This window comes from Canis aureus, chromosome 1 (assembly GCF_053574225.1).
Source record: "Canis aureus isolate CA01 chromosome 1, VMU_Caureus_v.1.0, whole genome shotgun sequence".
NCBI classification, from domain to species: domain Eukaryota; kingdom Metazoa; phylum Chordata; class Mammalia; order Carnivora; family Canidae; genus Canis; species Canis aureus.
This window is the reverse complement of record NC_135611.1, coordinates 48,612,712-48,625,560: the sequence shown is the minus strand read 5'-3', so window position 1 is coordinate 48,625,560 and position 12,849 is coordinate 48,612,712. Positions and strand designations below refer to the sequence as shown.

At 42.1% G+C, this 12,849-nt stretch overlaps 1 protein-coding gene across 7 annotated transcripts in view; it reads right to left on the bottom strand.

The window, feature by feature from the left end:
• The window catches only part of SYTL3 (synaptotagmin like 3), a 92,714-nt gene that overhangs the window by 50,280 nt on the left and 29,585 nt on the right, over nt 1-12,849 (bottom strand). For all 7 annotated transcript variants that reach the window (XM_077898663.1, XM_077898616.1, XM_077898646.1 and 4 more), the window contains one exon: nt 6,491-6,555. In XM_077898663.1, the coding sequence (XP_077754789.1) occupies nt 6,491-6,555 (65 nt within the window). The remainder of the gene's footprint in view (nt 1-6,490; nt 6,556-12,849) is intronic.

The window sequence follows — 12,849 nt, the reverse complement described above, 5'->3', positions numbered from 1 at the left end:
CTCTAAGTTTCTGGATGCTAAAGAGGAACAGAGCTCTCTGTAGCCATAGGTATCTTCTCCCGGCTAAGTTCTAGTATTGGGTACTATTACAGAGAACATCGCCTGGGGTCTGCAAGTAGCTCCATCCTTACTTCATTCATTCACTCACTCACTTATTTACTCATAGCTCCAACCCTCAAATGATTATAGCAGAAAAGTTAGTTGACTGAATACATCTAAGAAAAAACTTATGTCAAAAAACGTAATGATTAGGTGCAGCTAACAGGATAGAGAGCTAAGAGCCTTAACATATAAAGAATGCCAGAAGGTCAAACAAGTAGGAAATATTCAACTCCACTAGTAATTAGATTAATCCAAATGAAAACAACAGTTAATTGTTTCAGACTACCCTAATGTTGTTTTTTTTTTTTTTTAAATCAAACTGATAAGGTTTGGATTGTTTTAAGAATAATCCCTACAGGTAAGGAGGGTATACCCTTCCCAGAGGCAATGTTCCTAACCTCTCATTTTATCCTTCTTTTTCTAGAAATGTTCAGAGATGTACCAAAGATTTACCTACAAAGATGTCCATTGCACTTTTATTTATTATTTTGATATTATAAACTCCCAAAAACATAATTCAAAACTGGAAGATTCCTCACTGTACAACAATAGTGATTTGGTTCAATAAATGAAGTCATGGGGATCCCTGGGTGGCTCAGCGGTTTAGCACCTGCCTTCGGCCCAGGGCATGGTCCTGGAGTCCCAGGATCCAGTCCTGCATGCGGCTCCTTGCGTGGAGCCTGCTTCTCCCTCTGCCTGTGTCTCTGCCTTTCTCTCTGTCTCTCATGAATGAATGAATGAATGAATGAATGAATGAATGAATGAATAAATAAAGTCATATTCCAACATTGGGGTAAGATGTAGTCATCTGAAATTATATTGTTGATGATGGATAGGATATGGAATAATGTTCTTCATAAATTATGTAAAGAAATAGTATAAAACTATATATACAATTGGGTCCCAATTATATAAATCTATTAGCTTGGTTCATATAAAATTGCCTTTATTCAATCATTTTTACCTAAAAACATCAATTTTTAATAGTTTAATCTCAATACTTTTAAAAATGTGTGTGCATGTGTATATATGTGTATATTTGTATATATATTCACACACACGCATAAACCCTCACAGACATAGATATTCATAGATGTTCACCAAAGAACAGAAATGATGTACACCAAAATGTTAACAAACGTTTTCAGGGTGAAGTCATTGTATTTTTAACATTATTTGTTATGCTTTTCTTTACTTCTCAAATTTTTTAAATGAATATATGTTACTTTTACATTCAGAGTCAATGTAATTTGGAATTCTGTTTCAAGGGATAGGAGTTTGTGGTGGCCAGAGCGTGGCAGGACAGCTCATGTACCCTGCCAGGGTGGTGTAAATGAGCACACACTTCCCGGAAGGCAATTTGGCAGAACATAGTTAAGCCTTTCAAGTGTTCACACATTTGACCAGTCATTCTTTTTCTTAGAATCTACCCAAACGAAATAAACAGAGATACCAAGATACCTGTACAGGATGTTCATCACAGAGTTATCTGTGATACAAAATTTTGAATACAATGATAAACTGACAAGATAGTGCATCCATCTGATATATTTTAAATATGCATTGGGACAGCTCTTAGTAGCATAAGAAAATGTTTGTGCTATATTGAATGTTAAAAGGAAGATTAAAATCTACATATGGCTTGATCATAAATCTGTTTAAAAGATTTGTAAGTCTAAGGGTGCTTGGTTGGCTCAGTCGGTGGAGCATGCAACCCTTGATCTTAGGGTTATGACTTTGAGCCCCATGTTTTGGGAGTAGAGATTATTTAAAAAGAAAAATCTTCATTTAAAAAATTTAAGTCTGGGGGAACCCCGAGTGGCTCAGCGGTTTAGCACCTGCCTTCAGCCCGGGGCGTGATCCTGGAGACCCAGGATCGAGTCCCACATTGGGCACCCTGCATGGAGCCTGCTTCTCCCTCTGCCTGTGTCTCTGCCTCTCTCTTCTCTCTCTCTCTCTCTCATGAATAAATAAATAATTTAAAAAAATTTAAGTCTGTATGTGCACACACACATGCACAACATCACCTAGAAAGAAGTCTGGAAGACAGAGAGAGAGAGAGTGTGTGTGTAATTAACAGTAGTTTGTTGAGTAGTGGATTTTTATTGACTTCTGTATACCGTTCTGAATTTCTGAAATATTCTGAAGTACATTACTTCTATAATTGGATAATGAACAATTTATTTTAAAAGGGAAAAGAAAGCTCCCTCTTTACAAAGTGGAGGCTGGAATGCGGACAGGGCAGGTGGAGTCTTGGGGACCAGGCAGGAGCTACTGCGTTAGAAGTGGGGATGAAGAGTGGGGCAAAGATTCAAGAGACTGGGGAGGCAGAAATGTCAGGATCTGCTGACTGGTTGGGGGAGGGAATCGGGTATGAGTCTTAGGTGTGTGGATTAGGATACGGCATACAGGCTAGGGTGGCCAGCTTCCTGGTGGGCTGCAGGGCCCCTGGTCTCCTGATGTATCCTATGCCATCCCTCCCACCCTGAACAGAGCAGACCTATGTCACCACAGGACACAGCAGAAATGACAGCATGTGCTTTCTGAAGCAAGGCCATAAAAGAGATTGACAGGGACAGAAAGTAGAAAGTAGAATAGAGGGGCACCTGGGTGGCTCAGTCTGTTAAGTGTCGATGTTTGGCTCAGGTCATGATCCGGGGTCCTGGGATCAAGTCCCGTGGAGGGCTCCCTCTCAGTGGGGAGTTTGCTTCTCTCCCTCCCTCTGCCCATCCATCTGCTTGTGCTCTCTCTCCCAAGTAAAGTATTTTAATCCAAAAAAAAAACAGAAGTTCCTAGGAGTTCTGCAGAGGTGAGAAAGGGGAGATATGGGAGGAGGAAGAAGTCCCGAGGATGAATGGTGCTGATGGTTATACAACAAAGTAAATGCAGCAGATGCCATTGAACTGTAGTTAAAAATGGTTAAGATGGTAAATTTTATGTTGTATATATTTGACCATAATTAAAAATAATTCAATATAAAAAGGTCGGGCTCTGTCTTTGTCTCTCTGGCCCTCCTGCCCTGGGGGAAGCCGGCCACCACGGTGAACACACCCAAGCAGCCCTGCCCAGAGGCCCCAGGGGTGGAGGACCCCAGGCCTCCTGCCATCAGCAGCACCAGCACACCTGGTATGTGCATGAACCCTGGAGAAAGCAGATCCTCCAGCTCCAGTTTCTGTCTTCAGCTGAAGGCCATATAAAGACCCTATAGAATAATACTGATTATTTTAACCCACCACATTTTGGGCAAATTTGTGGTCCAGCAATGGAAAGAGGCACAGATTTGGGCCGCCTTGCACCCTTTTGTGTCTCGAACGACCATCTCGTTTTCCAACTTCCAATCAGGATATTGAAGGTGGAAAGAGCGGCGTTCACACTGTTAGAGCAAACACTAGGTAATACGCAGAATCTCGGTCTCAAACACATGGGAGAGCAGGGGTTGCAGTGGGCTCCCCACCAGAGGTGCCAGAGAGCGGGAGGGCGGCAGTGACCCAGTGCATCGCCCCGTGACCCAGGGTCAGCTTCCTGCATTTAAACCACCGCTGGGGGCCCACAGGCTTCCTTTTTTGCCTTCTTTCCTCCAGTAACACCTGCTTCACCGATTCCCTAAATTAGATCCTCCCTGCTCAAATCCCCACGTGGTTTCTATTTTCCTAACTGGCCCTCGGCAGATACAGCGCATGGACTCGAGTCAACTCAGTTCTGTGCCACCTTGTCTGTAGAGCACAGATGTCAGTAAGGTGCAGAGCCACCTGTCCGCATGAGCCATCATCTCACCCTCGTGGCCTTTCCCTACTTGTCGCCTCCCAACCTCCACCCACCTGTGCTCACGAGACTGCTTGAGTACTGGGCCCAGCACAGCACTTTTCTTGGTCTCCCCATGCCTTCTGAGCCCACCTCGCCTACAATCAGACAGTAAGAAAATGAGACACCTCAGCATTTGAGGAAGCAATTGTAGAAGGGTCAAGAATTTGGTGTTTTCTTTTGTGCTGGTTGTTTCTTTTATACCTTGGGAGAAACAATAAAAGGATAATTTATTCTCAGGTTGACTTTCATTGTCTGCTTTTTTTTTTTTTCTTGATATTTTCATTCTGGTGGAAAGTCACTGGACAAAATAAGAAAAACCTGGGAGTTCAGGTTCATTCCTAGCCTATTCCTCTTATGTCAGGTGGCCACCATGCCAGCCTACTGCTTCCACTCACTTCTACTCACCAGAAGAGCAACCAGGGGCACCTGGGTGGCTCAGTGGTTGAGCATCTGCCTTTGGCTCAGGTGGTGATCCCAGGGCCCTGGGACTGAGCAGGGATCCTGCTTCTCCCTCTGCCTCTCTCTCTGTGTGTGTCTCATGAGTAAATAAATAAAAATCTTATTAAAAAAAAAAAGGAAGAGTGCCAGAAAGATGATGAGAAGGTAAGGAGCATGCAGATACATGCACGCACACGTGTGCACATGCATGCACACACAGCCATGTTCTGGCCTGCAAATTAATTTCCCTAATCAAAACAGTGATACTAAAACTTTCAACAGTGTATTAAAAAGTTTCCAGGACAGGTCCCTGGGAGTGGAGTTGTTATTGAGGAATTCTAGAAATTTCACTCCCTACAGTCTTACCTGAACCAGGTGAAAAAGGAGACACTACCACCTGAAGAAAACCTCAGCCCCCGACAAAAAAAGTTTTAAGTACAATCTACTCCCCAACATGGGGCTCGAACTCACAACCCCATGATCTAGAGCCACATGTCTACAGACTGAGCCAGTCAGGCACCCCAACAAAAAAGTATTTTAAAAACCCAAAGCAAAGCAATAAAACTTAGACCTCATGCTGCCATGCTTGCCTAGATTATGCCCTAAATGGGGACGACAGCCCCAGGGAGGGAAAAAAGGTGATTAGTGGAGGAAACAAATCCTAGCGTGCTCCAAAAGGCCTCAGTACATGAACAGAAAAATACCTGGGATAGTCAACTTTCATGGACAGGTAGCATTTAGGAAAAAGTGTTAACAAGGCTGGGACAGGAGAGAGGGCAGTAAGGAAAAGCATTGAGAAGCACTGTCCTAGGTGAGACCATACACACTTGCTCACTCTTTTGCTTGAGCATGCCCATTAGCACCTTACTTTCTTCCAGATTTGTAATAAGCTCTGCAGAGACATCATTCTTTCTTGAGTAAGAAGAATCAGGACTATAATCCAGAGAGAATTTAATGCCGACTGAATATCAACCTTAGTTAACAGTGCCTTTTATAAGAGCTGAACGTCAACGCTCAGACAAATGGCTTCCTTTCCTTGCCAACACATTTTGGGTTGTGGCTAAATAGCTTCTTCCTTTATCTCAAATGATCACTTTTTCCAGAAAAAAAAAAAAAAGAGGGTTTCAAGTCACCCTGTTCCCTCTAGGTCAGTCTTGGCCTCTTGTGTGCGGTCCCTGCTGTCCCACATCGCAGAGGATGTGTGTTACCACTGTGAACGAATGTGATTCACAGAACATGTGGACTCCACTTTATCTTGAGGACACATGTGTGCACCTTTGTCAGATACATTACTCTCTTGTCTGTGCAGCTCACATCCTGATGTGGCACTGCTGTTACCAAAGCACAACTAGTTTCCCTCATGGTTTCCAGTCCTAGCTACCAATTACACAGTTACATCAGCTTTGCAAACACTTTATAAGATAATCGAGGTGCCCAGACCATGTGCGTGCTTGCACTTGTTGAATCATGACAGGCCCTCACTTCCTAATCATCAATATCTGCTAAATCCTAATACCATTCACTGCCTGTAACCTTCAGTTATTCAATCATTTTAATCAAATATCATGAGCAAGGTTTCGTGCTTCGTGCTATAAGGGGCTAACACAATTTAAAAAGCACAGTTTCTGCTAATGGAAAGAAAGAGAAGTATCCAAATAATATAACATATGGCACTTTGCACAATTATGGAAAAGATGAACAAACCAGAGCTGCTGGTGTTTCAGAGGAGGAAAACCCCACTCCCACAATCAGGAAGTCTGGGAGACTCCATGGAGAGGTTAGAACTGGGGTATAGAGGGGAATACCACCAACAAAGATGCTGAGCAGTGTGGGCCAGGGGGCAGGTGCAGGAAAACAACCAAACAGAGCAGAAGGTCGAAGGGAAAGGCCTGTCTACCATGACCTGTAAAGTTTTTGTTGGTCTGTTTAAACAAACTCCATGCCCAGTGTGGAGCCCAATGTGGGGCTTGAACCCATGACCCTGAGATTAAGAACTGAACTGAGACCAAGAGTCCAACACTTAACTGACCAAGCCACCCAGCTGCCCCAACCTGTAAAGTTTTTTTATATACAAAGTCTTAACACCAAATATTTTACAACTAGGAATATATCACTTTACTTTAGAAAAAATTTTCAGAGCATTTACCTTCTGTTGGAAATTTCTTGGCTCGTTCCTCAAAGAACCATTCTCCAGTTTTTATTTTCACATTTCTGTAAAACAAGCAGAAAGGGAGCCTCAGATAGAGACGTGGTTGGTGCTGTATTTAGCTCATAAGAGGTAGGTACATAGTATCCCATAAGATTAGTCTTGCAAGGGTCCTCAGTGTTCAAATTTCTGGCCCCATCCCCTACTTTACAGACCTCCTATACAGGTTAAGTGATCCAACCAGTTAGCAGCAAAGCTGAGAGTCTCTGCTTGGGTCCATTTTACCCTATATGTAACAGGTACATGCAATGTATACATACTAACATAGGTGTGTGACCAACACATAGTATGTACATAAGTGTTTTCTGAATAAATATATAAGGATAGACAGAATTACCATCAAAATGATCAATTAATTATGTTTATGGCAGTAAATAATGGCAGGAAAGATAGTCAACAAAAAACCCGATGCTGTCTATTTAGCTAGGGGGAGATCATCCCTAGGATATGTTAAGGTTAGTTTGTGTTAACCACAAGGTTTACTAAGAGCTAAGAGACTAGCTGAGAAGTTTCCTGAAAGGACCTGAAGTGTGCTTCATGGAGATCCGGGACCTGGGTCCAAAGTGGACCACCTGAGAAATGACCTCTTCATGCAGCAGCTACTAGGGCTCATCTGCATCCCTGCATCTCCTCCAGGCTTGGTCATGTGAGGAACAGGGCCCTTTGCTCATTGCTGGAAGCCAAATCCCAAAATACCTTGTGCTCTTGACAATTCCCAAATTTCTGGAGAAACCACCCTCAATTTCAAAAACCTTGGAAATGTAGAATTGTTGACATCCATCAGGACGTAAAAAAAAAAATAAACACGCATGTGTTACAAGTTATTCACACCCTTAAAATAATGTGCCACAAAACTTGCCAATTCCCGGACGTTGAGACTTTAAGAAAAACTAAAACTTTATAAATTCTTGTCTATAAAGTATTCATCAAAATAAGTTCTCCATGAGGTTATTTTAGGCTATATATAAACTCAAATGCAGTTTTCTTAATTAATGCTTACAACTGCTGTAAATGTAAGTCAATTCACAAATATATGTTCAACTACCCGTTTTTAAAAGAAATATCCTCTTTATCTATGCAGCTCTAGTAACTGTTAGAAGACATCAACCAGCTTCTCCCCTTCATCTGATGAGAAACTGCTGTGTTCGACAATGAGTAAATAAATTGTGATTCCCAATGCTTAGTGACTAGAACAAGGGAAAAATACACAGGGCATTAATATATTGTGATAACAGAATTTTGATAACCAGTCGCTGCCATTCAGAGCCAAAATATATAAAATATTCAACTGTGATATGTCTGTAGAGAGACAGGGAAATTTTGCACCATAAAATCGAAAATCTAATCTACTAAATCAACACAAAACACTTTGGGAACTCAGCTCCTAGGAAGCTTCCCTCTGGCATGTGAAGGCAAATGGGATGAAAGCTCAGGCCAAGTGTGGAGAGATGAATGGGGCGGGCGGTGAATTCACACTCCTTGGAAGGGAGCACACCTGCACACCTGCCTGTGGGCAACTCTTCCATCTTTACCTGCAGGACAAGAGCTAACCGTGAGACAAGGAGAGTTGAGGAGCCAAATCAGAAGTGGAAGCAGGAGACCTCCATCTTTTTTTTTTTTTAATAAAAAAAAAATTTTTTTTTTAATAAAAAACACCAATTTTTTATTGGTGTTCAATTTACCAACATACAGAATAACACCCAGTGCTCATCCCGTCAAGTGACCCCTCAGTGCCCGTCACCCACTCACCCCCACCCCCCAGGAGACCTCCATCTAATAAATGAACTCCACTTCTGGACTTTTCTGCTGGTGGTAAGTGACCTTTTCGGCCAATCTACCCGGTCACACTCTGCAGCCTGTTACTCTTGGGACTAAAAGCATCCACGTATCAGACAGGGCTGGGGATGGGGCAGGGCTCGGACTTGAAGGAGGTCAGAGCTGAGAATCCAGCAGTGAGTCAAACCACAATCCCCTATGGCCAGCCAAGGCCAGCCTAAGCAATGATTCGCAAATACCCTTCATGATGCTCCCTGTCCACACCAATCCCAAGATGTAAAAAGGGGACCATTTGTTGCTCTTATCGTCTAAGAGGCGAGCAGACCTTGCAACAGCGAACCCATACATCTCTGTCCTTGTCAGGGCCAACACAGGGTAGACTGACTCACAGCAACCAGAGGAAGTGTGTATTATTTCTCCCAGATGTTTGATCAAAATCTGGCTATGAAAGCTTCCTGGAACATTTTTCTGAGCTCAGCAATAGGCTAATGCTTTTACATTCCTCAGAATCAAGACTTCTTTAAAACTTGCTCAATCAATTGACAAATACATCTCAAAGGCAAAAGCCTAGGGTTGGTGGAGACAACAGAAGCCACAGTACTACGAGAGCTGAAGCTGGCGTCTGACCTTGCCCCTGACTCTGCATGAGGACCACTGGCATAAATGCCAAGCACATGGTGCAGAGCCAGCTCTAACTACCCTTCTGGAGATTCCAGCGTCCATTTCCATAGCCTTGAACTCTGCTAACACTGTCATTTCATCAGCAAACAAGAAATAACTGTTGAAAAGCACTTGGCAAATTCCAGTATACAAACGTTCTATGATACAATGAATGGATGACCCGAACAGAAAGATCGTTTGACCTGTTACTATCAGCAAGTAGTGAGCCAAACAGGCCTGTTGGAAAGCAGTTTTATTTTGCATCTAAATTACTTGCATCTGCAGATGGTTAACTGTCCCATCCACGCTTAATATTCTTCAAAAAGTCAGCACGATGTCCCAAGAGTTGCTTAATGTATTTTCCACCACGCAATGGACAAGAAGAGGTGGAAAATTGGTCTGCAGAGTCAGGATTTTGGGAATGTCTACAGAAGCACATTTCCCTGGGCAGATCTGCTCTCCACCCAATGTCCTGATGGCCAGGACGCCTCAGGAGGGCCCTGGTGGCTCATCAGACGAATAAGCTGCAAAAAGTCCATATGAAGAAGCCAAATACTGTAAAACTGAGCAACCTCACTGCTTTGTGCTAGCTTGTCCACCTGTTTGGTAATTCCCAGCTGAAGTAGTCTTGTGCAACCATACAGTTGAATTTTTTTTTTCTTTATTTCAAGTAATCTCACGTCTAAGATAGTTTTTAGTTACAAAGCAAAACAGTGACTTTTTTTTCTGCTAGCTCTGTTGATCTGCTTTTTACAGGAAAAAAAAAAAAGACTGATTACAGTGATTAAATCCTAGGTAACTTGGGGAGGACTCAGAGAATCAAGATGAAGATAAGGAAATGATTGTATCAAGCTGCTACCACCACTTCTTGCAAAACATTAGTAACCCTCCCTCTCACTTGACCTCAGAGAGAAGACAGGAGCCCCCTGTCATACTCAGTCCTGTATTCATATCCCCCAAGTATGCCTAGGGCACATGGTAGGGGCCAGCGAAGACATGTGGATTGGTGAATGAAGAAAAATTCTCAGCTCTGTGGGAACACCCTGAGATCCGAAGAGATAAGCCGGGATCCTGCGGGCAGTGTGCATGGTCTAATGTGTGTCGGCCTCTCTAAGCACATGCGGCAGGGGCCACAGACTCAGGCACCAGGCGTAAATGATGGAAGCAAGCTGGGTGTGAGACAATAAGGTCAGGTGGGGACTGTCATGAGCTGGAGAACCTGTGGCTCATTTTAAGGCATTAAAATGATCAATGTTAGACTTCATGCAGGCCAAACACACAAGGCCCGTGGGCTATCTGCAGCCTGTTGGTCACAAGTTTGTGATTCTTGGTTTGTGACATCAGTTAACTTAGTCGACAAGAGTGAGAAAAATCCCACTGTAGCTGGACAGAGCTGCACTTGAGGCCTTGACAAGAAAAATCGGGTTAGATGTTGTGTATCACCCTATCTTCCCCAGAGATCTAAGAAGGGCCCACCACCACCAACAGAGCCACAGGAAGGGGAGAAACAAGGAAGACATACTCATTGGTAATTGTTCAACCTGAAGACACAACCGAGAACTTCTGACAACACAATGCCACCCGCCAGGAGAAAGAGTCCCAACAACTTCTCAGAGCACACAACAGTGGGAAAACCAGGGCACATTCCAGAAAGCACTTAGGCTTCAAAAACATTTAAGACCTGCTTCTAGGAGAAGGAGACCAGAAGATAGAAGGAGAAACCAGGCTGATGCCAAGAGACATCAGACTAGAACAATCTCTCTTAAAAAAAAAAAAAAGATTTTATTTATTTATACATGAGAGACACAGAGAAGCAGAGACATAGGCAGAGGGAGAAGCAGGCTCCCTGTAGGGAGCCCGATACTGGACTTGATCCCAGGACCCCCAGATCACAACCTGAGCTGAAGGTAGATGCTCAACCACTGAGCCACCCAGGTACCTTAACATCAGACTAGAACAAAGACAAATCTAGGAAACTAAGAACACAAAAGCAGAGCAAACTGTTTACCAACAAGCAGGAGCAGAATTGAGAGCCTGGAAAGCTGAACTGGTGATGCTGACTCAGTAGACGTGCTTTTCCAGAACATGAAAAGAAAAAGACATTAGATGTTGGAGGAACAGAGAACAAAGCCAACCTACATATTAAAAGTTACTTCCCCCCCCAAAAAAATAAATAAATAAAAGTTACTTCCCAAGAAGCAAGGGCAAGTGGCATAAGAGATGATCAGAGTAATCATACCCGACTGAAAAAAATGTTACTGAGGCAAAAACCAAGCAAACCTTCACCTCACACCCATTAGAGTGGCTACTATGAAAAACAAAACCAAACAAAGCAACCTAAAAATAGTAAGTGTTGATGAAGATGTGAAGAAACAGGACCCTTATGCACTGTTGGTAGGATTATAAAATGGTACAGCTATTATGGGAAATAGTATTAAAAAAATTAAACATGTAAGTACCCTACGAACCAGTAATTCCACTCCTGGGTGTATCTCCAAAAGAAATGAAAGTAGAGACTCCTAGAGATGCTTGTACACCTGCGTTCACAGCAGCACCATTCATAAAAGCTAAAAGGTAAAAGCAAACCCAAGTGTCCATCAACAAATGAACAAAATGTGACATATACACACTATGGAATATGCACCTTGGAATATAAAGTCTTAAAAAGGATGGAAACTTGCAATAAGCTACAACACGGATGAAGCTTGAGGATATTCGATGAGTGAAATGAGCCAGTCATAAAAAGACAAACACTGTATGATTCTACTTATATGTGCACCTAGAACCTGCAAATTCCTAGAGAAAGAAAATAGAATGCTGGTTTCCAGTAGGAGAAAGAAATGGGGAGTCTTTGTTTAATGGCTATAAAGTTTTAGGGCTTTTTGCTTTTTTTTAAGATTTTATTTATTTATTCATGAGAGACAGAAGACATTTTAAAGAAGCAGAGAGAGAGGCAGAAACACAGGCAGAGGGAGAAGCAGGCTCCATGAAGGGGGCCCAATGCTGGACCCGATTACGGCTTTTTGCTTTTAAGAGTTGATAGGACTTTTAAAAATTTAAATTCAACTAGTTAACATATAGTATATTATTAGTTTCAGAGGTAGAGTTCAGTGATTCATCAGTCTTACATAATACCTAATGCTCATTCCATCCATGTCCTCCTTAATGCCCATCACCCAGTTACAAAGTTTCAGTTTTGTGAGATGGAAAAGTTCTGGAGATGGATGGTGGTGATGGTTGCACAAAGATGTGAACAGACTTAGTACCACTAAACTGTAGATTGAAAAATAGCTAAGATATTAAGTTTCATGTTATATATATTTTACCACAATTAAAAATATTTTAATCTTTTAAAAGATTTATTATCTGAGAGATGTGGGGTGCTCAGTGGGGAGGGGCAGAGGGAAAGAGAGAGAAAGTCTCAAGCAGACTCCACACAGAGCCCCATACAGGGCCAATCCCATGACCATGAGATCATGACCTGAGAAGAAGCTGGATACTTAACCAACTGTACCACCCAGGTGCCCTTAAAAAAATACATATATATTTTTTTAACTATATATATATATATATATATATATATATATATATATATATATATATATACACACACACACACACACACTATATATATATATAAATATAAAACTATATATAGTTTTTTTAAACAACCAAATCCAAGGGATAGGCAGCTCAAAGGAACTTTATTCCATGAAAACAACATAGAGGAGCTCATACCCAGACATGGATGAGAAACTGGTTTTAATTATAAGTACACAGAAAAAAAAAACACACAATGTTTGTAACACATAAAAACCAGATGATCAATAAAGAAATAAAAATAAAAATAGCTTCGGATGTCT